General features: G+C 52.7%; 5 protein-coding genes across 5 annotated transcripts; 3 read left to right on the forward strand and 2 right to left on the reverse strand.

Annotated features, from left to right (window-relative positions):
* Positions 1-2,758: 2,758 nt before the first annotated feature.
* TRIREDRAFT_111085 (uncharacterized protein) lies at positions 2,759-4,314 on the reverse strand (the record flags this gene model as incomplete). Its single annotated transcript, XM_006968597.1, has 6 exons — positions 2,759-2,865; positions 2,960-3,137; positions 3,367-3,486; positions 3,697-3,726; positions 3,816-3,946; positions 4,107-4,314. The coding sequence occupies 6 exons, from the start codon at positions 4,312-4,314 to the stop codon at positions 2,759-2,761; spliced, it is 774 nt and encodes a 257-aa protein (XP_006968659.1).
* Positions 4,315-7,670: 3,356 nt separating this feature from the next.
* TRIREDRAFT_68204 (non-ribosomal peptide synthetase) lies at positions 7,671-11,237 on the forward strand (the record flags this gene model as incomplete). The annotated part of the gene is made up of 8 exons (XM_006968540.1): positions 7,671-8,181; positions 8,286-8,420; positions 8,513-8,595; positions 8,710-8,813; positions 8,886-9,170; positions 9,289-9,382; positions 9,459-9,754; positions 9,800-11,237. The coding sequence occupies 8 exons, from the start codon at positions 7,671-7,673 to the stop codon at positions 11,235-11,237; spliced, it is 2,946 nt and encodes a 981-aa protein (XP_006968602.1).
* Positions 11,238-14,442: 3,205 nt separating this feature from the next.
* Positions 14,443-16,756, forward strand: TRIREDRAFT_111088 (uncharacterized protein; the record flags this gene model as incomplete). Its single annotated transcript, XM_006968541.1, has 6 exons — positions 14,443-14,594; positions 14,672-14,740; positions 14,794-15,381; positions 15,455-15,679; positions 15,739-16,022; positions 16,089-16,756. 6 exons carry the CDS (start codon positions 14,443-14,445, stop codon positions 16,754-16,756), a joined length of 1,986 nt encoding a protein of 661 aa, XP_006968603.1.
* A 688-nt stretch (positions 16,757-17,444) lies between these two features.
* Positions 17,445-19,760, reverse strand: TRIREDRAFT_81383 (GPCR, GprK-like protein). The gene is made up of 5 exons (XM_006968598.1): positions 19,121-19,760; positions 18,938-19,062; positions 18,758-18,883; positions 18,622-18,705; positions 17,445-18,558 (listed from the first exon to the last, which is right to left on the reverse strand). Exons 1-5 carry the CDS (start codon positions 19,598-19,600, stop codon positions 17,754-17,756), a joined length of 1,620 nt encoding a protein of 539 aa, XP_006968660.1. The 5' UTR covers positions 19,601-19,760; the 3' UTR covers positions 17,445-17,753.
* Positions 19,761-25,813: 6,053 nt separating this feature from the next.
* On the forward strand, positions 25,814-26,912 carry TRIREDRAFT_68348 (uncharacterized protein; the record flags this gene model as incomplete). Its single annotated transcript, XM_006968542.1, has 4 exons — positions 25,814-26,048; positions 26,117-26,318; positions 26,394-26,639; positions 26,702-26,912. Coding segments are annotated over 4 exons (894 nt in total), but the record flags the coding sequence as incomplete, so codon positions are not given.
* Between the last annotated feature and the right edge of the window lie 350 nt (positions 26,913-27,262).

Here is a 27,262-nt window from a genome sequence, read left to right on the forward strand (position 1 = left end):
CTGTGTAGATTGGTCTAACAAGCACGCCGTTTCCCTTGCGGCCGTGCCTTTTAGCGTCGCTGTGCCGTGCCCGGATGCTGAGCCGGGTCTTTGGGCTCTTGGCTCGAAAACACCCCAGGAATGGCCGATGGACCGGAGCCTTGGTCAAAGGGTCTTCTGGTGAAGGGGGTGAAAGGGACAGAGTAGGTAGGCATCGTAACTGGGCCGTGGGTGTAATGAGCGGAGGGGCGCTGGTCCATGGCAAACATCCAGTATCCAATATACTCCCATTCGATGGTATATCACTCCTGTCAAGATCTGCAGATTGGCGACGTTTCCAGAAGCGTAATACACACCTCTCAGACATTGCACTCACCCATTCACTGGGATACAAACCGTGTCATCAGATATGATGTGGCATTTCATCATCTAGCCAAAGTCAGCAAGCACTCAAACTTGGCCATCAAACCAGGTGCGGCCGAAGGAGCGGCTCGCGCTCCGAATCGCGAGATCCCATCGAGCCCCCCCCCCCCCCTTGTCCATCTGTCTCAGTCAAAAACCCAGCAGTCAGTCACCCACGAGCAGAGAAGAATCACCTGATTTTTCTTCGTTTGTACTCACTCTGACTTCAAGAAACAAGGTGAAGGGAAAAGAATCTCGCTTGCTCTGCCTCGAGAGGGAGTTCAAGAAGCGTAAAAGAACTTAGCGAGCGACCCCTGTGTCTCCAAACCTGTGTACAAGCTCCCGGTATCGAGACGATCTGTGTCATGGCTCGGGTTGCCGAATGCTTGATGCTCATCCATGGCTGTGACTTCTTGGTGCTTCAATGTGTGCCAGACGCATCCAGGCCAACTTCTGCATGCCTAGCCGTCGACAGGTCGCTTGCTGCCACTAGTGATATCCCCAATACCTGGTGTACGGGATCGTCTCAGCTCCGCGGCCCAAAAGGCGGCCAAGCGTTACACACGTCCTCTTGATATCCCACGGACAAAGGAACGGAACAATATCCAAGTTCCTGGTAGCACCGATCCTGGGGTGCAAACTCCGGGATCAACCCCCTGAAGGGTGTGCCACCTACCAGGGGGGGTGACAAGTGGTATATGGTGATAGTATGTAGCGGTAATGCGCGCACTACTGGTCCTTCAGCGTGCTCGTGGGCAATTTCGAGTGTCTCAGCGAATCATGGTGCGGGAATGTGATGTGTCTGAGGCGCATTTGCCGCGCTGATCTACTTCGAGGATACCACATCTTCCTCATGGTGGGTTGCCCATGCGGCACGACAATTCTCGGGACAGGGTGGCTCGTGATAGCAAGGGAGGGTGTCCATTGGCACACCACAGGCAGAGAAGCGCGAGAGAGGGTGTGAAAGGGATGGCAGCAGTGACATATGCAGGCTGTGCTGCTCAGCGGACGGGCGGGGAGGTTATGTCTAGGTCAACTGTCTCAGATGAGCGGCGGTGGAGGAATGTGGCCGTGGTACGATGCTTAAAGCCACCAGGCTCCGGCCGGGGATGTCCCTGAGTCTTCCGGTGTCTTGATCTTGGCTTGCGCCGCGCTGTGGCGACAGGGCTCACAAATATAGAACAAGGCCTTGCCATGCCCGACCTGCAGCGATGCAGATGCGGCAGGCTAATATAGCACAGATTAAAGACACAGATGCGGTGTCGCACTATCATGTGATCTGCATGTCTCACCCGGAACTCAGTGCAGTCAGGATGTGGTGAACCTGATGGTCATTGGAGCAAGCCGTCGTGTGCCAGGTCTTTGTTGGGTGCGTGAGTTGAGATGGATGGTGGTACAACCTCGGAGCCAATCCGCGCTCCTTAGGGCATCTGGCCCATAACCCGGTTTCGTGCTGCTCGAATGCCTTTTGATGGCTGTGTGCTCTGCCGTTTTTGCCATCTGCAGCAAGGACTCGACGTCGCGGCACCTGCATGAACGCAGTCAATATGTCGCTCGCCGTTCCGGCTGCGGGTTGCAGATGCGTGTCTCGGGGCTGAACTCACCGGCATCCCGGCGGCAACGCTCTGCTGGTATCTTATTCTAAGCTCACAGGCACATGGCCCGATAGACGTATCGCCGCCGTGATCCGTGCCGCAGGAGCCTGTCATGCCGTCTTTTGCCGTCTGCCATGGGCCGGTATGATGACCTGTATGTAGCCGCAAACCGAGACTGAAACACGTCAGAACTACTTTCAGAAGTGAAAGCTTCAGGCTCATTTGTCGGTATACGAGAGTCTCACTTTCTGTGGGGTGCTTCTGTCGTCTGCAGTCCCGCAAAACAACGTTTGCGGAGTCGCCTCAATGTTGCTTCATTCTGCGAAGAGGTGTGAACCATTGGGTTATTTTCCGTCGATGCCACTGTATGATACCATGTGAGTCTCTGAACTAACGGTGCGAAACCAGTACTTGTAAGAGAAACAGATCACTCTAAGCTGAGAACACACTTAGGCTGAGATGTTGGCAGGCTGAGGCCCTTACCACCATAGGCAGTGATGCTATCGTGGGAAGATACAGTAGGGGTATCAGAGGCATATCAGGAGAGGATCAACACCACGAACACAGAGACAGGCTATGAGCGCACTTTGAAAGGATCAACACTTGCAGCACGTATATGTGCTGCTGCTTGCATAACAGCTTCATATTTCTGAAAGAATGGCTTGACTTTGCGTGCTAACACTCCGGGAGCACATCATGGGCAGTTGGGTTCTCTGTCATTCATTGAATTGGTGAAACGGATAGACGCTTGATGGATTATGCAAGCCTTTCAGCCAACCACTTCAAGGCTTCTTGAGGAATCCATTGACACCCTTTTTCTTCTCCTCGGTGCCGAAAGTGATGTAGTAGAGAGTCCTCTCGAACTCGTCATCACGTCCAAGGCTATCAGCTGTTGATGGAGAAACAAGACAGAACGTTGCGTCAGCGATAACAAAGATGATGATATTGACAAAAGTTCGAGGAAGAATCAGGATACTCCATACCTCGACAGATGGCCTCTTTCGCAAGCTGCATCGCTTCGGTTGCATTGGCGGCCAGGTCTGCGGCCACTTTGACGGTATTGTCAAGAACTGTTCCGTCCTCAAACAATTGGCAAACAAGGCCATGTGAAAGTCCTTCCTCGGCAGTGATGGGCTTGGCTAGGAGAATTGTCTGCATCGCCTGGATTGATGTGAGCGGTGTTGCATAGATCGAAGAGGTAACTGTGGCCGGTTCGGTCAAAGTTGACGACAATTGCTCCGGCATACCACACTCGAGGTATTATCTTGCGTGACTGCAAAAGTACCTCGACTTCTGCAATGGAACAGCAACCACACCAAGGCAAGAAAGATAAGAAGAAAGAGAAGTGTCTGGATGAGAGACGTTCAGAAATTTGTCGTTGAAGTCATACCTTGAACTTGCCGAGTGCTGCCGTGAGGCGCTGTGTGCCTCCGGCACCCGGAATCAGCCCCCGCTTGACTTCGGGCAACGCAAAGTAAGTTCGGGTTTGGGATGCGAATATCAAATCACACTGTGGACGCTCATACGTTAGCATTGCGAATCAAGCCCATTGGCTGATAGAGATATTCGTAATGCTATGCATATCTGTATGTTTAGAAGCGACGTAGAAAGGTGTGAGGGTGTCGGCGTAGGGCACTGAGATAGGAAGGACGAGATGCGTCCGACGTGGACTTTCACATGCAAACGAGAAGGAAGACAGCAGGAATGCAATGCTACTCACCATGAGGGCGACCTCGAACCCACCCCCAAGCTACTCCGCCAAAAGAACCATCGTAAATCAGCACGTCTTCAGGTATGTGGAGAGTCCAAGGGAATTTCCTCGCGGGGTGTCATGCATACTGCAGGTCCTTCAACAGCTGCCAGAAGAGGCTTGCGTACAGACGCCATGCCATGGCAGAGATCCTCAAGATATCGACATGATCGGGCACCAGCTGCGTCCAGCGCGGCGATATCCTGGAGATCGGCGCCGGCTATAGTGCAGAGGCCAGGGGCCCCGGTAATCATCAGCTGGGGTTCATCTCCAGTGGGTCCCTGAATCACATGGGAGGAGAGGGGCCAACTGGACAGACGGAGAACAAGAGGCACTCCCAGGCCTACCAGTGTCGTGATATCCTCAAAGTTGAAACTCACCGGAAAAGAATCCTCCAGAGCCGGTAAGAATAATGACCTTGACCGCCGCGTCTTTGGAAGCTGCGGAGAGTTCGGCGAGAAACCCAGCCAAGAGCTCAGTGGAAAGGGCGTTGCGCTTCTGGGGCCTGTTGAATGTGATGACTCTGACACCACTGGCGGGGGAGGATGTCTGGATGAGTTCTCCGAGGGAAGATGTAGATCCGGACATTTTGACGAGATTGCCGATCAGTCCGCTTTAGCCGGGAACCTTGTACAATGATACCCAAACGACTGAACTGGAGAGGTCGCTGGCGCAAGAGCGAGGAGAAAAGGCGAGTCGAGGGGAATATGATAGGGATTTGGGTTTCGGCGATTGGGCTGCGAAGAAGACGAAGCTGGCGGAAACGGTGCTATATAGGACCATACACACAGAGAAGGCGAATGGTAAGGTAGCATTCCGAGCGCATCACGCGCTGGACTCCACTGATAGGTCGTGCATAGCTGTGCCGCGAGCTCTCGATTCGTGTGCTTCCCTTTGCCACCATTGACTCGGCTAGCTTTACCCCGGGGAGATAAAGAGGTAGCATATACGGATGGTACAGTATTGCATGCATAGCGTGCAGCGGCTTGCCAACAGGAGACCCGATTCGCCCTCTTGATTGTACCCAATTGGAAGTCGCAGCGAAGGTGAGAGGGCGGCTGGTTGGTTGCAGCTGTAGGTGACGGTATGAGGAATCTGGGAGTCAGGATATCGTGATTGAGGGCAAAAGGCGCGATGCTGGGCTGCACTATCGAGCACTTGCTTGGCTAGCTCAGTCGGTGCTGTCATCTGGTCGTCTCTTGCACGATGCCTGTAACATATCACATCAGAGCAAAGCCCTCGCGGAGCGTCCAAGGGCGGCCGAGGGCGCACGAGCCTGGCTCACCGGCGCCTGCTAATTTCCTTGTGTTATTATCGCCATCGTCCGGCTGCCCTGGCGCGGACGGGGAGTCATGACGCACCCCGAGCGGACGGGTCTGGGATCAGCCGGGCAGGCATCTGCTGTGTGCTGTGCTGCAAGAAGAGGATTGGGGAGGCCACAGGGGGGGCAAAGGGCCCAAGCTTGGTGATGTGCAAACTGATGCTGTGATGTGATTTGGTGGAGAGGTAAGATCACCCAGAGACAGCAGCGAGGGCGGTGTGTGGGAAAAAGAAACTCAAGGAAAAAAAAAAAAAAACAGGGCAAAAGCGGCAGAAAAAGAACAGGCAGTCGGTGCTGAAGCTTCCTTCCGCCCACGATGGACGGAATTTGCCCACTACTAGGTACTGCCCCATTGTGTTCGGCCGCACCTTCCACGGCCATCAAGGTCTAGAACTGATGAAAGGAACCAAAGAAGTCTCTCGTGTGGCCTCAGGCGTCCATTTCCAATCCCCCTCTTCGTCTCGTCTCGTCTTCGTCTTCATCCCACGTCCACCGTCTTCGTCTTCGACGCTCAGAGACACGCAGAATCTCAAATCATCCACGACACGAGGCAAACGTCCCAGCATCACCACCACCACCACCACCACCACCAGCAGCATCACCGGCATATCTCCATCGCCAGCACTGCGGCCAATCACTGCGGCCGCCTCGCTGCACCACCTACTACTTTCATCCGCATCCGCCGCCGTGGGTTACCGGGGTAGTGGATCTGCCATGCCATCATCTGCACAACTCTGCACGCTTCGAGTCCGAGTAGCACGGGCTACGAGGTACCTCCCCTCACAGTCTGCGCTTTTGGCCGGGGCGTGTGCGTACGGCTGTGGGGTGGTACCTTTTTTCGACTCCCTCCGCTTCTGAACCCCTTCCCAATGGCATGGGACGGACAGAGCAGAGAAGTCAGTGTCTCGGTTGGTGGAGAGTCGCCGGGGCAGGCGTGCGCACCAGAGACGGACAGAGGCGGTTGGCTGTGCCCAGCACGGCCGGCAAAGCGTTGACAGCGGCTGCAGAGCAGCATATCTGCATCTCCCCAGCGCTGCTCCACGACAAACAACAGGGGTCCGCCCCATCGACGAAATGTGCTCTTCCTTGCTGAGCCTTCGGGCGCCAGAGACATGCACCATCGTCTATGGACAGACGCAATTGTCTCAGCCAAGCCTGGCTCTCAAAGTCATGATTCTGGCCTTGAACGGGGATCACCCGACTGGGCTGCACGCTATACTGCTCGCTTCCCTTTATGTCCGCTGTAACCAACCGTGGCATTCCTCCGCTTCCGCCTTTGTCTCTGTCCTTTCTGTCCCTCTTTTTTTTCCCTCTTCCCTTCTCCAGCCGGCCGTGTCTCTCACCCATTGGTACCGAGCTACGCGGACCCAGTTGCTGGCTCGCCTCTCGAGATGTAATCCTATGTGCATCCGTGCGGGTACGTGGCAAGGTACTTTTCACGCTTCCAGAGTGGGCTTCTGAACAGCTTTTGCTTGGATAGATGTTAGTGACACGGCGAGCAGATGTCTGCTCAACAACCTCGTCTCCCTCATGTTCATCCCTCTATCCCTCATAGTGCCGTGTCTCTCCCTTTCCCGAGCTCGTCTGTTTGACCACCCACCGCTGTGGCGTTTTATCCTTCATCCTTTCTCCTCGAAATGTGACGGTAGCCCAAGCGGCCCTCACGCTCCTCCTTCTTGCACCTGATAATCAATAGCATCTTACCATCATATTTCTCCACTTTGTTATGAAGATGAGGGGAACAAGAAGAGGAGAAACGGGAGAATTAACAAGGCGAGGAGTAGCCCTAGTAGCAGCTCCTGTGGTCAGTATGATCGCAATCGGATACTGTTCAGGTGGACGTTGACTTCTCGGCCGCAGCATGTCTGGACCCGGCACGTCAATGCGGGAGCTTGTCCAATGATGCCCGGTCTGCGTGCCACCAATCCGCTTCATCATCTCAAGAGGTACGTCAAGATCCTGGTATGCCGCTTCGTACCATGTTGTCTTTGGCCTCGTTCTCCCCTCCTAGGCCCTGCCTGTCCCTCCTCCGCCTACACCCCCTCTTTTGTATCTCTCGATGTTGCAGTTCCTGCCCTTGACCCTAGCTGGTCTCAGCCGCCACGCGTATGAGCACGGGTGTCTTTTGCATCGGGCATCAGTATCTCGATGGGTCTTTTGCCCAAGACCACTCACACACATTCATCTGCGAGCGGCCGCGGTAGTCGCCGCTGTCAGAAGCCGACTGCGTATATGCTGAATACCTTCCATCCGTTATGATCCGGTTCAGACTAGGGCTACAATCCATGGTTCGTTATCCACCATGAACGGAACCCCTCCTCGACAAGGCTCCGCGATACGTTCGCCATTGGAAGAGGGGAGAGGCGAGGGGAGAAGGACTAATCTCTGCTCTCGAGTATATATATCATGGTCTACTCGGCCTCTCCGTCAGGTTGGACGACAGTAACACACATCGGTCTCATTGCCTTCTTCATTACACAGCTCTTCTTTGTCCAATCAATACTGCTCACCCGCAAATTCATCCATCCATCCATCCATCTGTCCATCTGTCCATTCCCCCATCTGTATACAGATATTGGCCACCATCATGGAAATGTCAAGTCCAAGCTGGGACTACACTGCTATGCAGTTTGGTCCAAAGATTCCGTGCCCCTTCCCAACTGTCACAGCATCATTCTATCACCATGTCAGGTCCTTCCCAGACAATGTGGCCCTCCATGACCTGTCTGGTGAAACCACCCGACTCATCACATATCGCCAGCTGGCTGTTCGGGCTCAGGCTCTCGCCGCCCAACTCCGCAGCCTTGGCGTTCTTCCCAACATGAGGATCCCTCTTGTTGTAAAGAGGAGCGCCGAGATGGTGGTGGGCATATGGGCCATCCTGTCTTGTGGCGCTCAATACGTGCCTCTCGATGGAGGTGTCGTACCGGACTCAACCATCCGCCACGTCTTTGAGCAGTCGGGAGGCAGCATTGTTTGCTGTCTACCATCCACGGTTCATCGCATCCGCGACCTCTGCCCCGGCGCCACCCCTGTCATTATTGAACAGCAACAGCTCGATAACAAGACGCATGATGAGAGGTGGCTCGATTTGGCTACCTCTGATGGTGGATGCTACATCATTTACACATCCGGTGAGTGCATTACTTAGAAGTCTCACCAGCAGCGCAGCGCCGAGGCCGCTGCTACATGCATCCTCCCTTCTAGCACGCAGCTGAATTCTGACACTTCCGAATAGGGACAACTGGCAAGCCCAAAGGCGTCGATGTATCACACAAGAATGTTGCCAATCTTGTCTGTATGTCTCCCGGAAACCTGGGGATTCGACCAGGCAATCGAGTGGGACAAGTCCTCAACATCAGCTTTGACATGGGTATGTTGCTTCCTTGGTGATGATTTCCTCCATCCCTTGACCGGATTCTGCTGTGGATAAAGGAGTTCACATTACTAATGACTGAGTGACAGCCGCCTGGGAGATCTTTGCGTGCCTGTGTAACGGTGGCACCCTTGTCATCCGGGGTTCCAAGTGGGAACCCGCCATTGAGCTGGTGAGTGTCCGAAGGGGGAAGAAGGGAGCAAGAGCCCACGATGATGGGACTACAACATGTTGTTACACTGGATGGTGAACATGGGCTAATATTGATTGAAATTGACCGATTTAGCTCGACACACTCATCTGCACACCATCTATTCTGTCCAAGTACCATCCTACTAAGTATCCCAAGATCAGAGTCGTGGCTACTGCGGGCGAGCCAACCTCACAAGAGTAAGTCAAAAGTCCCATCCACCCTCGTGTTGGTCCCTTGCAAGTCTGTCTCCTAACTCACCTCATCCTTAGTCTGGCTGATCTGTGGGCGACGCATGCGACGTACTGGAATTGCTGTGGTCCTACGGAAACAACCATTGTCAACACTATGCAGAAACACATCGTTGGAGACGGCCTGTCTATCGGCTCCCCTACCCCTAACAACAACGTCTACATCCTTGACGACAATGGAAAACCGGTACCGGCAGGTGAGCCTGGTACTATGTGGGCCGGGGGAAGCGGCGTGTCTCGCGGCTACGTTGGCCTCGAGACCAAGACAAAGGAGTCTTACATTCCAGATCCCTTTGCGAACGATGGGTGAGTTCTGTCAAGGGAGTGTCTTCGAGAGCTCTCTCTCAGCTGGGGCCCTGCCAGCTGGGGATCCTTTGCAGATTGAGTAAAGTGACTAACACGCTTGTCGTGTCTTACAAAATAGATCCAAAATGTACTGCACCGGCGATCTGGGTCGATGGCGACCCGACGGCTCCATTGAGATTCTTGGCCGTGTCGATGACCAAGTCAAGGTCAAGGTGAGTACTCGGTTTCTGAGTCTTGCCCTCGGGGAAGCTCCTTGAAAGTATGGAGTCTAACATGCTTTACAACTAGGGTTTCCGCGTCGAGCTGGATGGCGTCTCCTCGTCCATGGCCTCAGCGCCTGGTGTCACCCGTGCCTGCGCACTACTAATTGATGGCGAGATCCACGGCTTTGCCATCTCTTCGAACCAGGATTCTGAAGCCATTTTGAACCACACTCGCAGACTTCAGCCCTACTATGCTGTGCCGTCAAGCCTTCATCTTCTGGATGAGTTCCCTACGACCGCCAATGGGAAGATTGACAAAAAGGCTCTCCGTTTGCTGGCTACTGTCCCTGCCTCGCCTGCAATCTCTGAGTCTTCGACCGTGTTCAGTTCCACGTTCCAATCGGCTGTTCTTCCGAGAAAGGACAGTGCTACTTCGGACTCTCTAGCTAGTCTTCGATCTGTTTCTTCATTCTCGACCCTAGCGGCCGCTTCTGACAAGGAAGAAGACAGCAAGATTAGCGAAAAGATTGACTTGTCCGCGTCAATTCCCGAGAAGAAGTGGCCAAAGCCCTGGAGAGGCCTTTTGAAGCGTGTGCTTATTGTGTACCGCGTTCTCTTGAGCTTTGTGGGCCTCATCAACATTGGAGTCCTCATCGCTGTCCTCCTTCTCAACCCCAATGTTGAATGGCTCGCCACCATCACGGCAGCAAACCTCGTCGCTGGTGTGCTCATCCGCCAGGATGCTGTCATCAACATTCTCTATACCGTTTGCTGCTCTGTTCCGAAATCCTTTCCCTTCTGGATCCGCCGCCGCTGTGCCAAGATATACCATCTCGGCGGTATCCATTCTGGCGCTGGTATCTGTGCCACTGCTTGGCTGCTGGCGTCTACTATCCAGGCTACAGTTGCCCGGTTTCAGCATGGGCGGCCATCTGGAGCCTCCTTGGCCAACCTGGTGGTGTCGTGGCTGCTTTGTGCGCTCTGCTTTGGTATCCTCGCCTCGGCCCTGCCCATGTTTCGCAAAGCCAAGCACAACATGTTTGAGAAGATGCATCGCTTCATGGGATGGACCGCACTTGCACTCTTCTGGGCCAAGACTGTCGTCTCTGTGTACGACTCTACCCCGGCTGGAGAGGACCTTGGCATAGCGCTGATCAAGACACCGTCCTTTTGGATGCTCGGTGTGGCCACATGCAGCGTTGCCTCCTCTTGGGTCTTCCTCCGCAAGGTCAAGGTCAACGCCGAGCCGCTGTCCGACCACGCTATCCGCCTGCACTTTGACTACACCGTCCCCGTCAACGGCAGCTTCACTCGCGTCTCCCACCGCCCGCTCCTCGAGTGGCACTCGTTTGCAACAATCCCGGCGCCGCAGCCTGACATCGAGAACGGGATTGAGTCAGGATACTCTCTCGTGGTATCCAACGCCGGCGACTGGACCAAGGCATGCATCCAGAACCCCCCTACAAGCCTCTGGGTCCGTGGGGTTCCGACCTGCGGTGTCATGCGCATTGCGACACTGTTCAACCGCGTGGTAGTTATTGCTACAGGATCGGGCATTGGCCCCATGCTAGGCCACATCGGACAACCGAGCTGTCCCACTCAGCTCATCTGGTCAGCTGCCTCTCCTGAGAAGACGTTTGGCAAGAGGGTCATGAATACCATCAAGGGAACAATCCCTGGCGCTGTCATCCACGACACCCGCACTCAGGGCCGGCCCGACCTTGTCCGCATGGGCTACAACATGGCCAAGAGCTTTGGCGCCGAGGCCGTCATCATCATTGCCAACGAGAAGATTACTAAAAAGGTGGTATATGGGCTGGAGACGCGAGGCATCCCTGCTTACGGTGCCATCTGGGACAGCTAAGACAAGGCGTCCTCTTCTACGAGTGCCTTATTCCTTTGAAAAGCGTGGTGTCTTGCCACTCTTCTGCTTTCTTTTTCTCTGGTATCATTCTTACATTCACTGCACATTAAGTTTGTCCTTTCTTCTTCGAATAGTTCTTCCTTTTTCATCTTCTTCACTGATTCTCTGTTTATATCTTGTTTTTTTTTTCTATTCCTTCCATCTTTTACCTGGTATTTCAGGCTACTCGTGGGTGGTTGTGTTTTTTGATCCAACAGGAACGGAGGCATGCAATCTTTTACAACTGGCAAGGCAGCCCTCGTCTCTGTCCTTTTGGCCGACTTGGTGGGCCATTTGATACCTGCTTTCTTTTACTGCGCAAAATTAGTCGGCACATGTAGCTATCCTGAATTAACTTGCGATTTACAGCCAGCCGAACCTCATTGGTTCCTCTCTGGTGACATGGTGCATCGTGACATTGGGGCTAATGATCCGATTGCTCGTGCGGCAGTCAAGATGCAAGATCGTGCAAGTCACGGCCCCAGCCGCCCAGTATATGGATCACGGCATCGACACCGTGCCACAAAGTCTCTTTGCAGTCCGAAAAGACAGGGAGGTTGCCCCTTGTCGAGGTGACGCGCCCCACAGGCTCCCCTGGACGAGAGAAGGTGATCGGTAGAGGCCGATCGTCGGACGGGCATCGTCGGCGTGTTGACGTGGTACGGGAACCTGTATATCGGTGACGAAGCTGGTCATTGTGATCCTGGCGTTGACTTTGGACTTGATATTGAGAATTGGACAGGCATTTGTTGCTTTGGCTGCGTGAAAATGGAGTAGGTATGAGGATTATGATGATGTTAATGGGTGGCCCAATCTTTCTGGTGTTACAACATGCGAGGATAGCACCACTTGCACGTTTCCGCTTGTTTGCATTCATTGTACGAGGCCTCATATCTGGGGAGGTTCTGGCCGGGGTAAAGTTGGACTACGAATACTATAATGGACACAACCGAGAGGGGAAGCAAAGCAACACGTGGACGGGTGGCTACGCATTTCCGGGGCGCGGATGTATGAAGATGCATGTATGTATGACGAGAGACAGTCTCTTTTGCTTTGGGGGGTCCACGGATGAGGAGTTTCATGTATGTGGTATGTTTAAATTTGCTTGTCTGCTTGTTTGTCTGTAAGGAGACGGATTGGGACGAGACTGCTGTTCTGGGGTGGGTTCCGAGGCTTGAAGCCTCTCAAGGATACGAATAATGGCTGGATCAGGGCGTTCAATAGGCTCTGTGTTGCTTGAATCAGGACTCCTTTGGCTCGTCGACTCGTTGGTGTGCCAAACACCTGGATCCCGGACAAGGATGTGAATGGCATGGATGTGTTTCCGTAGCGGCGGGAAGGTACATGACTCGCCCGGGGGGGGGGGGGGGGGGGCAGCGGCCGGAAAGAAAAGCCGAGGATGAAGAGAGAAAATATTTCAGCTCAGCTGAGTGTGACGATCGTCTTGTGTTGTCTTGCGGTAGTAGTATATGCGGACGCTTAGCTGTGATACTGGGCTCTTGGCAGTTCGAGGAGCTACGGGAGGGTCTCGATACTACTATGGGGGAGTGTGATTTGAGAGAGGGGGCGGAGGGAATAATAGTCGGATGCAACTTGGACCAGGGACGGCTTTTAGGGCCGTAGATCTTGGGATGTTAGTTGAACACCATCCAGGCGGGTGACTCTTGGGGCAATGCTTGGCAGGTTGCCTCTGTTCAATATTCCGTAGCCGCCGGGGGGGCATACACTCCTCCTCTCGTGGGCTTATCGCCGATACCACGGCGGATCTCCCGGCAATGTGAACGGAAACTACTCATCATCACACATGGGTTTGTAGATCTTCAGCTTGTACTGTAGTAAGTGATGCACATGTGTGAAGGGCATCGTCATCGTCTCACCCCTGCTTCAGTGACAAGGGATGCTTGCAATATTTGCTGGGAAAGAGCCTGAGGGCCTGCTCACCTGACTGCTACGATCTCAGTTGTGGCTTGGAAATTCGCTTGTCACGTTGGGGTGGCAGATCGAGTTGCATTCGATCAGCTCCCATGGGGGCGTGTAGATGAAGGATATCGGCTGGGTCTTCTTTGTCAACACTATTCCGTATACTTGACTATAGGCAAGTCAAGTGAGACATACATCCACTGTTGAAAAGTTGAATGATCACCTGGTGACAATAGGCGTGTCAGAAGTCGGCAATCTACAGCACAGAGATGACGGATCCTGTTGACTGATTGTTCGTCGTTTCTGCAGTGGATGTCTTTACTACCTAGTTAGTTGCTCACGATGACTTGTATAAACGCACAATTACGCGGTTGTGCTGAGACTGTGTTTCTCATATGATCAAGTCCTTCGTCTCTTGATATGCAACTATTAATGCAGACTTGCCAGTGTAAGCCGACCACAATGTGCCAGGATTTGCCTGAAGTAGTAGGTATGTTTGTAGTTCAGCTGTGTTGAGCGTCAGTACCTGACCAAATAATGGACTTTAGGCGATTAGACAAACACACCGCTGAATTCTCAATAACTCTACGTTCTCAACTCAAAAATTCTTTCCGATTAATGACTTGTTTTCATGACTTTTACTAAGCTGAGAAAAGATGCAGCTACCATACTGATCTGGATGAACTCTCAACACAATGCCTCTCGAGTCCCCAGGCAGGGCATACCTGATGGAAAAGCCTTAGTAGAAGTGTCTATCCTTGGCAACGGCAATGGAACAGTCTGCTACCAGCCAAGGTCGAAGCAGTGAACTTTGTGTTGCATAACCAAAAGTATAATGAGTTCGGAGACTTCAAGGAAGAAGAAGAAGACAACGATGGTGATGATGATGATAAAGATAATGGCCAAGTTACCTACAGGTGAAGCAAGGCGAGTAAAAGTCCGGCACCGGTAATTATACAAAATCCCGGAACCGTACATGGCCGCACGTGTTTCCCAAATAAGGCAAAATATCGGGCTCCGGACATTAAAATGATGCCCGGATATCCGACAAACTTCCTCCTCGACGAGTCACGGCTACAGACTTCCACAGAAAAGACTCATAGTGCCGATGAGTTCTGAGAAGCCTTTTGTGTCTGGATATTTTGAACTTCGCAAGCACGGTAAAACCAGCCATAGTCTCCGATCCGTGAGCGCAGCAGCCATGGATGGCAATTGTCCTACCGCCGGAGATGTACTTACAGCCAACATGACCGCCAACGGAGAAGTCGTTGCTTCCGATCATCTTCCCACGGCTTCGGAGGCTATCAAAAGCCGGGCTTGCATTAACTGTGCCCGGCTCAAGATGAAGTGTCGGTGGCCGGCTCCTGGGACCGGGCAGGAGGAGGGAGGTTGCATTCGGTGAGCTTTTGCGTGTTGTTGTATCAGCAATAGGATGTTGCGTTTGACGCTGACTTGGCATCGGACCAACCGTCTAGATGTGCTCGCATGAAGATTTCATGTCATATACCAGCGCCTGTCCCGAGAAAGAAGCGAGGCAAATCGACGTATGTCTTCTGTCTTTTCATTGACCTGCAGCCATGAGACTGCCCGGTATAAGTGCGTCTTCTGATGGGTCCATGTTTGAGAATAGGCGCGTTGCCCAGTTGGAGAAGAAGATTGACAGCTTGGTGTCCATGCTTGCATCAGCACAGCACATTCAGTCCTCCGGAACGCCTCCCCTGACTCCAGAAAGCCACGACGCAGATATAGAAGCCAGAGGCGTGCCGAAAGAACCAGCCTCAAGGCCACTACAGGAGGCAATCTCGACCATCCCACAGCCCAAAAGAGCCGTTCGCGAAGCTCCTGACATTCCACTTTCCGTCCCATCTAGCCCAGAGACGACATTCCAGTTGATACCGGGCTTCAGCTTTACCCTTGAGGAAGTGCTTTCGTACTTTGACATTTACCGGCGCGAATACATGCCCAACTACCCCTTCGTCATCATACCGGAGAATCTAGATCCTCGGGCGTTGTATGCATCTTCGCAATGTCTCTTTTGGACCATCATGGCTGCTGTTGCGCCACAGTCGTCGGCCACTCAGCAAGGCGTCGAGACTTGGTTCCGGCAGTATATCGCGGACCGGATGGTTGTGAAACAGGAGAGGAACTTGGGCATATTGCAGGCTCTGCTGCTTCACTTGGCTTGGTGAGTCCCCTTGAGACTCCGTCAGCGATACTTATCAACCCGTCCCCCCATCTGCTAACGTGGAAGCAAATAGGGGCAATTTTCATTTCTACCTGAATACAGAATCGACAAACTTGGCTCACCTAGCCGTGGCCATGGCTCTGGATCTCAAGCTTGACAGGGCTCCAGAAGTTACTCGGTCGCTCCCAGGCCTCTTGGGCGAGGCTTGGGCTACGATCAATAAGAATGCGTTAAAGCAGAGGCCCCATACTGTCGATGAGAAGCGGGCTGTCCTTGGGCTTTATCACGTCACTTCGCTGTGAGCACGATATTACTTGATCCCCTTTGCTTTCAAGATGCTGATGCTTCCCTCTGCAGCATCTCTGCACTGTTCAAGCGAGGCCACTACTTCTCTTGGAACAACTATCTCGCCCAGTGCTGCGAGTCACTGGCCGAGTCTTCTCTGGAATCAGACCTGTTCCTCGTCGCTCTGATCAAGATGCAACGTGTAGTCGATCGAGCCAACTGCATGCTTCCCGGCTGCGACGTTGTCAATTCAACGCTCAGCACATATATGTCGCCAATGGACATGATCATCAACAACCTCCGTCGAGAACTACACGACCTGATGAGCAACCAGCCAGAGTGCGTCAAAAAGAAGGGTAAGTCACAACAACACCCTTCTCTCCCACATAAATACCCACCAACTCACACAATATCACCAAAAGACTTATTCAAAGCATACTACCACGTCACGCTCATGCGCTTCGCCGAGCCCGCAATCCCCATCCCCTCTGCCGCCGACTTGGCCACCCTCAACCCCGAACCACTACAACGCTTCGACACCCTCTGGAAGTGCCTCCTCTCAGCCATCGACTTCTTCGACACCCTGCTCTCCTTTCATCCTAATCAACTCCCCGGCCTTCCTACATCAGTCACGGGGTTACTTGCCTTTGCGATAGTAACTACCTCGCGTTTACTTCTCTTGGAGCCATCGATAGGCTGGCAACCCGCCATGGCACGCAAAAAGCTCGACTTTGCAGACGTTGCAAAGCGTCTTGGCGATCGCTTCGAAGAAGCAGACGTCTGGGCCAAGGAGGCCGGTCGCAGGCGCCGCCTATTGGAAGCAGGAGGCGCGCAATTTTGCAGGTTCAGCTTCAAGTTGCGGTGGATTCGACAGTGGTATCTTTCACGGGTTCCTCAGGAGGAGCAGCAGCAGCAGCAGCAGCCGGCTGCTACTGCTGCGGAAGCTCAGTTGCCTGGTGGTTCTGGAGAGGCGTTGCAGGATCTGGATGGAGTGTTCTGGGATGAGCTTGAGCTTGGGGATGCGCTGTGGCCGGACTTTATGACTCTGTATCATCCCAGTTATACTACGGCTACTGTTGCTGAGACGTGATGGGTGATGATGATTCATCTTGTGAAGAGGCGGGAGGCATGGTCCAAAGGAGACTACATTGTACAGAGACTTTGATATTGCAGTACAGAGTGTTACATAGTGAGCTTAATGGAACAGATACTGAACGGTTCGGAAACAAGCATCATCCATCACCTTTGAAATAGCTCGGAACGCAGTCTATCAGCATACAGCTGCATCCCTCACGGTAACAACCCCTACCAACTTCCCCTACTATCGCCAATCACCCAAAGTCCAAAATGGCACGCGATCGCAACAACGCGGCAATTCATCACAAATCGAAAAAAAAAAAGATCCCATCTCGATCATCGAAACCCGCATCTCCCTATCCCTAGCCCCCTCCCCTCCTTAACCCTTCACACAACAACCGAGGCTATGCAGCCCCATGACTCAGTCAAGCAGCAAAACCCTCGTCCATAACTGCATTCTTTCAGCTGAAAAGTGTGCACACAGCAAAAAAATAAATGCAGATTGTAATTTCACCCTCAACCAGGAGATGGGGGAAGGATGTCGACATGCTTTTGTCTTTATCCTTGCGTTACAGGGTTTTTCATCGTTGTTGCAAGGATGAAGCCCCCAGTCTGCGGTGAGTGAGGATCATGTGCGCAAGGATCTTTCAGCTCCCATTGTCAATACCAGGGTATGGGATTTCAACCAAAACTGTCGTCATGATCTAATCAATAATATTATAATACTAGGACTCTATTCTAAGGATGTCTTTGAGTGTGTCATCAAGTCGACCCTCCATGTCATGTCCGCAATCCATACGAATTCATCGTTGTAGCGGCTGTTATAAGTATATCGTGTAGAAAAGATGCAGCAACGTGCTCGTATCTGAATGTTCAAAGGCGTTCCTGCCTCCGTATACTCATCAATAACAATAGTATCTGTTTCTTCATCACAAAGGAAAGGGTATATATCTTCATATGAAACCGCCTTTTATATAGAACTCTTTGCTCAGGGTTCAATGTTCATCGGCTCAGTTGTTACCGGCCTCAGCGCTGGCCAAGTCAAAAGACCGCCGCTCCTTGATAAACTTAGGCCATGTGTTCGTCAAGACCAGGTACTTGATGCTCATCTCCGCATCGTCAAACACATGCTCGTCAAAGTCGGCCGGAACATCGCCCCCGTACCGAACGTCAAGAGTACTCTCAGAGTCGTTTCGGTGGGGGATGTCGGCAAAGGGCGTGCAAGGGTCGGGACTGCTGCGTTCTCTGCCGCAAATGTCGCTCGCAGCCTGCTCAAAGATAGTTTGGAGGGCCTTGAAGTCTGTTGAGGAAAGGTTGATCTGGAAATCGGCGTGGGTCGCGCTGATGAATTCGACGTAGATCTTGAGCGCGCTCTCAAAGCACTCGCGAGGCAGAACCTTGGCCGCGCCATCCTCCTTCTCCGTGTCCTTTGTAGTGGTGGGAAAGTAAGTAGCCTTCCATTCCTTGACGCTCGTAAGGAAAGCAATGTTCTCGCCAGAGAAGTCTCGCAGTGCGGAGAACTGTTGCAGCGGCTCAGGGTTCTTTGATAGTGTGTGCTCCAGGGCTTCCATGGTCAGGATGCTTCCGCCAGAGGTGCTTGTGTGGACAGATGACGATCTTCCGTGTCTTCCTCCCCATGACGATCTTGTAGAGTCTGAGTTGATGGACTTGTTGCCGCCATTGAATCCCTTCTTTTGGGACTCCCAGCGCGCAATGGAGTTGAGCGTCTCCTGGGTAAGAGCTTTGTGCTTCCACACCTCGATGATGGGCACGAAGACGGTGAAGATTTCGAGAAGCATAACGGAGACGGCGATCCTACAATGGCCAGATTAGATGCAGTTCCATAGCATGCATCAGGTAACAAGACAAGATACTCACCATTGCGGAGGGATAAAGTATGTGTTGACTGGCTCCATGGCGGGAACGTACAAGGCAATCAGCCACATCGGGGCGGCGTGAAGACTATCAAAACTATTAGTGGCAAGCCCAGATCACGAATTGAAGGGCTACATACTTGGAGATGCAGCAGGCAATGGTCTGGAGCCTCCAGCCTTGAGTGTCTCGGAGTTTGCGAGCGCGGAAGAGGATATAGGGAGCAAAGATCCATGCCCAGAACATCTGCCAGAAGATGGAGGGAAACCTATACAATCCATTAGCTCGATGTGATAAGTTAGATTACTTCGGCAAGACTAACCATTCCCAACCGCGGCCTTGAGCCACCTTTCGCTCCATGAAGCTGCCATGGACCTCAGTGCCGGAGACGCCAAATGAGCTGTGAAATTTGCGCGATACGAGGAAGACAATGGCGGTCAAGGCGAGCTGATCACGGTGTTAGCCATCAATTCCTCCAGAAAGCCCAACTCGAGGTTCAACTTACCTGAAGTCCCATGCAGCTCAAGATCAGGATGAGAGACCGGCGATTGTGGTCCATCTTCCGCCATCGAGCCAATAAGCCCCCTTGGCTGACGGGCGCGGATAGAGTCTCGGATCTCTGAAGAAACTTCCTCTGGCCATCGGCAACGTAGAGGAACCTGCTGTTGGAGGCGTGGAAAAGCGCGATCCCGAAGGGAAACCAGACGCCCATGATCCAGAATTCGGCGACTTCAGGCATCAACGCGCCATACCAATAGGCCAGCTGGACGGCAAGCCAGTATGTATGCATGAAGGTGATTGCTGCAAAGGACAGCGGCAAGCCCCGGATCCTCAGGATGGGCATCTCACGCCGGATCCAGAGGAATATCATTCCCGCCAAGAGAACAGCCGTCCATAATGCAGCAAAGACGATGTAAAAGATGCCCACAGCTCCGAGACGAAGCTCGGGCTTGGTATCCTTGTTGATACCAAACTCGGTACCCATACTGAAGGCTTTCGGTTGGTGAAGATTATAGAATAGTCATCAATAACGGTAATGTGAGACAAAGGGGACAAGTATAACAAGGACGAGAAATGATAGTAGTATCGGGAATGTAACAGAAGCTTTTTGGAAAGGGAATGAAGAAGTATCCAACCAAGGAAGGGCAACGAGGGAAACACACGGGTTAAGTAGTAGGCGATGAAAGAGGGTTGAAGAACCAAAGGGCAACATGAAAACCTCGTGGCTAGTGGAGGAGTAGGTCTTTAAGAACACGAAGGGTTGTCGAGCACAAGTCTAGGATCCCCGTCTCCCTGGGCTGGAGGAAAGCTTCCGACACGTGTGGTATCAGACCTCTTCGAACTAAATCGTGGCTAACCAACGCCCTTTCACACGTTTCTGTCGATCATGGTGAGAACAGAGAATAGTGTCCAGGGGAGAGCGGAAAGGGGAGTCGAGGCTTGCCTTGGCGGGCCTGGGAGCAAGGTGGGAAGAGGAAAAAAGAAAAGCAAATGAGCAACCGGGAAGAGTGTGGGAGCGTAGTACGAGTACCGTCAACGACTCCCCATAGTTTTCAAGTAGAGGCAGTTCCCTTTGCAAGGGTCTTGCGTGGAGCCAACTCACTTCCGAGGGAGTCTTGACGCACAGCTGCAGATTTGCTCCTTGCGTCAGTCCCTCCTTTTACCGGCCCTTGCACCGGCGCGTGTGCGTCTCTGACCCGGTGATGTGAATGAGTCTGCCCGGCAATGATTGGTAGCGACTCAACGGTCCACTCATCAGTCAAGCTCCTTGATGTGCTGTGGCCTTTGTTGATTCGAACCACACTGGTCTAGACAGTTGCTGCTCACGACTCAGAGCGCCCCAAGATATCGAACAGCCACCAGCTGTGAGACACGGCAAGGGTGCACATGTAAGTATCCTGGACGGGGCTTGCTGCCGCTTCCATGGCCTTTTGTCGCCCAGTAGTTGTTAGTCACCACGCCCTCGCTTGTCTGGTTGTCTAGCCATGCTGACATGGGACGCAGTCCAGCAAAGGTCTGACTGAAGTCAGCCCGATCATTTTGTTTCCACAGATGGCGGCATGGTTTGTCCAAGGTACAGCTGCCCTCGCAGCAAAGTGGACGTCAAACTTTTGGAGTTGTTTTGGCCGGCTCCCCCTAGCGGGCTCCACGATATCAAATCGAAGCTGGGGCGATCTTATGAGAGACCCATGTTGACGGGGACCTGTAAGCCCGATCTAGTTAACCTCAACCAACATCTTCCGTGCCTGGCCTGCTAGAACTCGCAGCAATGGCAGCTAGCAAGGATATCCTCACCTTAGCGCAGGTGTGAGAAGCCATGAGCCGCCGGGCAAATGCCATGGCCGCGGTGCGACAGGGCGGGCCGTCACTCCGCCAAGCCAACCATCCAGCTCAAGTTGGACAGTGTGAGCCAGCCATACCGTAAGTGTCGTGACACTGGCTCTCATTTCTCTCTCAGCCTGGAAGAGACGAGGTTGATCTCAAGTGGTTGGCCAGGAGGTGATGGATGGTGATGAATGACATCGATCTCCCCCTGTGGAGATTATCTGACAGGGCCTCTTCAGCCTCGCTCGTCAAGCTTTCGACCGCGCCCGCACGCCGACGCTAGCATCGTCCTGTGCCCGTCTGAAGGCAAGTGTCCACAGGCACTGCTCTCATTGTAAAGTAGTCGATGATTTGCTTTCGGCGATCGCTCTTTCACGAGAAGAAAGCCACACAGGGGAGGGTCAGTCGATTCCCGGTAGATGCTCATGAACATACATATGTGTTTCGCCTATCTAACTCACTCACAGACGAGTTTCACGCCCACGCATAGACATAGAACAGGCGAGTGTTTGCAGCTTCTTGGCTCAATTGTGGGTTTCGACTTCAGACAGGGTAACCGTACGCGATGATGCTCTTGCGTCGTGTCGCCTCCCTTGCTTCCAACGCGCCGCTGTTGCGCCCTTGCAGCCCGTTTGTGATGCTGAACCGGGAAATTCAAAGCCAGTCGCTGCTCTTTCTGATCACTTCCTCGTCGGAGCGAACAGGGTCGGATATCATTTTTCATCACCGATTGATGGACTGGTAATCTCTGATGCGTCCGATCGTGGTTGGGCGAGAGCATCGCCCCTAGCCATGATGCCCTGTAGTTTGGGTAGCATTGCGGCCGATGCCGACGGCCGACTCGAGCTCGTGAGCGGTGGAGGCGCTCTGCGGAGGTGTTCTCAGCTCCAATGCAACCAACGTCATGACCCTTGCTCTCCCCCGGCTACCATTCACTTCCGCAGCTAATCCCTGCCGAACCGCGGTTGCCATGGATCGGCCGCAAGCTACTCAGTGGTTGTCGGGAGAAGCTTGGTCCTGTTTTCGTCGTGATAGCGGGCAGCTTTCGGCGAGCAAACAATAATTTCTCTCAACGGATCGTAGCAGGGTTCCAACATGACGGTGCTATCATGTTTCGCTTACACGGTCATCTCCCGGCCATTATTCGCAGGCTGGCTCGACGACCGTCCAGACAATCCATCCGTGGTCACATCCCTTCAGCCAGCCTCTTCGCAGCCAAAAGTCGGCGCTATCAACTGGGGGCCTCGAAATACTATGATCCACGGAGCACGAGAACAGCGGTCGATTTCTCCTACACGGAATTCCCCTTTCCATATTCACGATAGTATCCGTGGCGGCAGGAAAGCAACCGCGTCGTGACAGGTCGCATTTGGGGCGTCGGAAAGAACTCCAGCCATACAAGTGGGCATGAGCAGCAGGCATAGATGTGGCTGTGGCTTCTTGAATAATGACAACTCAGCAAGGCGAGTTGGGAAGCCCGCAATCTGTGCTCGTAGCTCCCGAATCGACGGCCAACGCCAACTGTCTGTCTTCTTCCCACCATGGACTGCACGTATGTATGCTCAATTGTCGTGGTTTGTGTTCGGGTGCCTTCTCGAGACCATTGCGCAGGTGAATCCCAAAGAAAAAAAAGGAACATTACACGCTAGGTGCGCATCCCGTTGCTGTCCAGGTTCGTCACTTGTCACGAAGTGCTGTTATGAGGGCCACCAGATATATCATTTATCATTTGACTTTGGCCTTGACAAACGGTTAGACTGTCTCAAATGCAGTAAACAGAAAGCGCCCTATTGGGTATGGTGGTTCTTTGACGCCGAAACCGTTGAAGCAAGGGAGATGATGCGTGTGATAACGGTTGCGTCTCGTGTGACGAGCGAGGCAGAGGGTCAAACTAACGCATTGCCTCACCAAAACCCGTTTATCACTGCACGGTCTTGACCATCTCGGGCCTCCGACAGGGGACTACCGAGCCCATGTTCATCAGTGTTGCCCATGGCAGTGCAGTATTGTCATGTGAACTGGAACGTCAATAACTCCCAAACTAAGAAGATGATGTGCCTTGGTGATCGGTGTCTCTGTTGTACAGATGTACCAAGATAGACAGAATCAGGTCTTCCGTCACACTTCTGAGCACTGATATCATGGGGAAGGGGTTATAACGAAGAATGAGACAACATGTCCGCATTCTGATGCTTGGTTACATGATGCTAAACAAGCGGGCCAACGTCGAGGTCTGCTTGACGAAGTGGTGCCGCTGGGTGTAGTATCATGGACATTGCTCCAAATGTCAATGAAAGTGATGTCCGTCACTCATCCCAGATAGATAACTGTATGCAGGTTCTTCTGTATACAGAGGCTCCATAGCCATCCTGCTCTTGCCGCTGAAGTCTGAGACATGGAGAACGTGGAGAGCTTCGCTTCAACCGTTGTAGACAAAGAGGTCACACCAAGTGTGGAATATCTCGGCTGTTTTGCCGACATTCTCAGGTGGACGTAAGATTAAAAAGCCAGATGTGATGATGGAAATTTCCAGCGCTGTGGCCTAACATCGGCAACATCGATACTCACGTGGCGATGCTCGTGGCAGACTCGACTATGGACACAAATGGGTGCGTGCATCTGGGTGCCACTATCGCGAAGAGATGGGTCAGCGAAATGGACTTGAGAATGGGGGAAAGGGGCGGACGAACGACTTGATTGACATGCTATTGTGAGCTCTGAGAGCAGATAAAGATGCTCTAGAACGAGTGGCAACTCATTAATATCCGCAAAAAGCAACTTGAGGTCCAGCAAGAACCAACAGACCGGCCAACGTACCAACAGCAAAGCACATCGGTTCGGCGAGTTTCCTTGAAGCACAGCCCTCGTGCAGAATCTTCAAATGTTCGCTCAGAGATGCCGCTTCAGAACATCCGGGCTCCGCGCCGCATATGCAAGAGAGAGGGTCGTGTTCCCGAAGCCTGATATCGGATTTGTTGACTAGCAGCATGTTGAATGTCTTCCAAGTTGTTGTCAAGCCAGATGTGTGGATGATGGAGGTTCAAAGTTGCAGTCAATCTTGATGCTAAGTAGAGGTACGATAGTAGTAGTAGTAGTAGTAGTAGTAGTAATGCTTTGTCATTCGCCTTCCTCGTCGACGCAATCTGCCTCCCTCTTTCCTTCTTCAATACCAACGACGTTAGTCATCACCTCCATCAACTACCTGCCCCCTTCTTCGTGTCATCATCTTCCAGCTTTGAACCTCCTTTACTTGTTGATCAATTATCCTTCACAAGAGCAGAACAACACACTTCGACTCGGTCATATCGATCCCAAGTCTGTGAGGGTTGATGCTGTTTCGAGATGCCGGAACTGACCAACTGACGACCGATACGGAGTAGTATATACCCGTCAAACGGAGTATCAAGCATCGAAGAAGCCCAGCTCCAGCTGATCAAAATCTGCAAGTCACAGCTGAAAAGAGGCTGGGGATTACAGGGTAATCTGGCTTCCTCTTAGAGAGGCTTGGCTTTGGAGCAAGGACAAGTTGACCCTCAGCCCTGGGCATACTGAATGCCTACATGGTTCTCCTTTATGCTAACCAGAGAATGATGCCGAGTAGCTTGGACATTATATGCGAGCCATCGGATGTAGTTCATCGATGAATCAGCGTTCGGTTTCCCATTGTCGTGAGATCGAATGAGTCTGCAAGTGTGCAAACACCTTTTCATGTCGACGCAAATGCTGCTGCCAAATGGGGGCATCTGAGAAAGCGGGACATGCGGCTGAGATGTTGCTGCCGCCAAGAGGCAATGTCTCGTTTGTTCCCTGCATCACATCCCCATTGTCACCCGCAGCTTAAAGCCTGGAGGACAGCTGCTTTCCTGGCGATTGTCTCTCATTGAACTCGATCGGTTGGAAGGCGCCCTATGGCCTATGGATGCACAGGATCAACTGATCAGATAACACTCCAAGCAGCTCGGATTGGTGTAATGGCGCTGTGGCTGCAGTGTGAAAAGAGCCACTCGCTGGCGGTACAACCTCACATGCATGCGATGTGCATATCGCATGCAGGGTTGCCAACGAAAGCCCAATAAGACGACGCAAAGGACAGCAACCTCCTACGACCCCGGCCTCAGCTCTCTGAAAACCAGCCCTCCCTCTTCTCTGTCCTCTCTCCCCCTCTCACACAGCAATTCGCATGTTCATTTGCTGAGGCCTGTGCTCAACTGGCCGCTCCGTCATCCTCGGCGCTGTTTTGTACTGTCCTGTTGGCCTCGCCATCTTGGCCGCCCTGATTCAGGCCTGTGCTCTCAATGCCGATTCGCTCGCCCAAGCTGCTGTCACCTATCCCCGCTCCCTGTCACATTCCCAGATCGCGTGATCTCCCTCTGCCAGTTGAACTCCCCTGGGTTGCAGCAAGCATTTGGTGCGCAGAGGCAATCCTACGCCATCGGGACAGCCATGGGAAGTCCTACGAGAAGTTCTGCAGGGAGCAAAAGATCCAGCCGAAGTGACTCACTGGCTGGGGCTGCACCTCGATCGAGCCCCGTGGGCAAGTTGAGTCCTACAGGCGTTGCAGGTGAGTTGCAGTGTAAGCCGGCCACTCATGCTCTCATTATCAAGGAGCGAGCGAGCCAAATTGTCGTGATCTACTTTCTCATGTACCAGAAGAGTCCCAGCTGTGGAACCCATGTTCCTTGCTGAAACTTGTTGTATCCATGTATCGGTGCAAGTTGGTTGACACTTTGATGACCTAGATGAAGCGGCCGTAGGAGAGCACCAGGGGCTCTTGCACGGCAACGCCGTCATTGAACCTGGCGGCAGTGATGAGGAGGGCGAATTCTCACCAAGCGAATATGATTCAGCGTCGATAAGTGACCAATCCGACTTTACATCGTTGGGATCGAGCATCTATGACCACAGTTATGTCAATGGCCGACGCTATCATCGCTACCGACACGGCAGATACCCAATCCCCAACGATGAGGCGGAGCAGAACCGCGAAGACATGCTGCATACCATGATGCTAGAGGCGACAGACGGCAGGCTATTCTACGCCCCGATTGGAGACTATCCGCAGAAGATTCTTGATCTGGGCACTGGTACCGGCTTATGGGCCATTGAGAGTGCGTTAACACTGCGTTGTCATAGACGGACATGAAACCCGAACAAGTTTTTTAACACAGGATGGCAGTGGGCGACAAATATCCGAGTGCTGAAGTTTTGGGAATTGACTTGAGTCCCATTCAACCCTGCTGGGTGCCTCCAAACGTCAAGTTTCTCATTGACGATGTGGAGGCCGAGTGGCTCAACGGCGATAACTGGGACTTTGTCCACTTGCGCAACATGATACCAGTGATGAAGTCGCCCGTCGCGCTGCTCAAGCAAGCATACGAGTGAGGCCTTGTCATTGCCAAAAACTCTTTGGAGATGGAAGATGGGGACACAAACTGACTCTTTCCGAAACTTAGCAATATCAAGCCCGGTGGCTGGGTCGAGATACAAGATGTAGACGGAGATGTCCATACCGACGACAATACGGTCCCGGACGACTGGCCCCTCAAGCGGTTCACCGAACTGATGCTCGAGGCGTTTGCCAAGTTTGGCACCAACGCTCATGCTGCCGTTTTTGGAGGGCAGTACTTGGCAGAGGCCGGCTTCGTCAACATCCAGCACAACTACATCAAGCTCCCATACGGCACATGGCCAAAGGATAAGTGAGCCGAGCCGCCCCTTTATTCCCTTGGACTTTGGACGTCGCTGACACTTTGGTCTGCAGAATCATGCGGTTAGTTGGCATGTATTACCGCACTGCCTGCGAAGAGTTCTTCCCTGCTGTCGGAGCCATTCACTTTCCTATGCTCGGATGGGACAAGGCAGAAATGGAAGTCTTCTTCATGCAGTGCCGCCAAGCGATGCGCGATCCCACGGTCCATGCGTACGGCAAGATGCACTTTTGGAGTGGGCAGAAGCCGTATGATGCGGATTGAATGGGGTATTCCACAGGAGGATGACCTAGGGGAGCGTTGGCGTAGAGGGTTCGACTTATATACCCCGACTATAGAGGAGGAATTGCGAAGCGGGAGTCTTTTCTTATGGGCGATTTCAAAGTCTTGTTTCTTTGAAATCATCTTTCTGCCAGCGGCTAGATCGTGCTTTGGGGGGTTTGTGGTTGATGGATGCATACAGATTGGCTTCAAAGCGCTGTGGCATTAATACGAGATGTTTTCTCATCCTTTGACTATATACTCCTGTACAGACTTGACTTGTGCATACAATCAATGCAAAATAAACTTGTTTCTTCTACCTTGCCAGCATCCTCTTATCTCTCTTGATTGCT

Source organism: Trichoderma reesei (genome assembly GCF_000167675.1).
Source record: "Trichoderma reesei QM6a unplaced genomic scaffold TRIREscaffold_24, whole genome shotgun sequence".
NCBI classification, from domain to species: Eukaryota; Fungi; Ascomycota; class Sordariomycetes; order Hypocreales; family Hypocreaceae; genus Trichoderma; species Trichoderma reesei.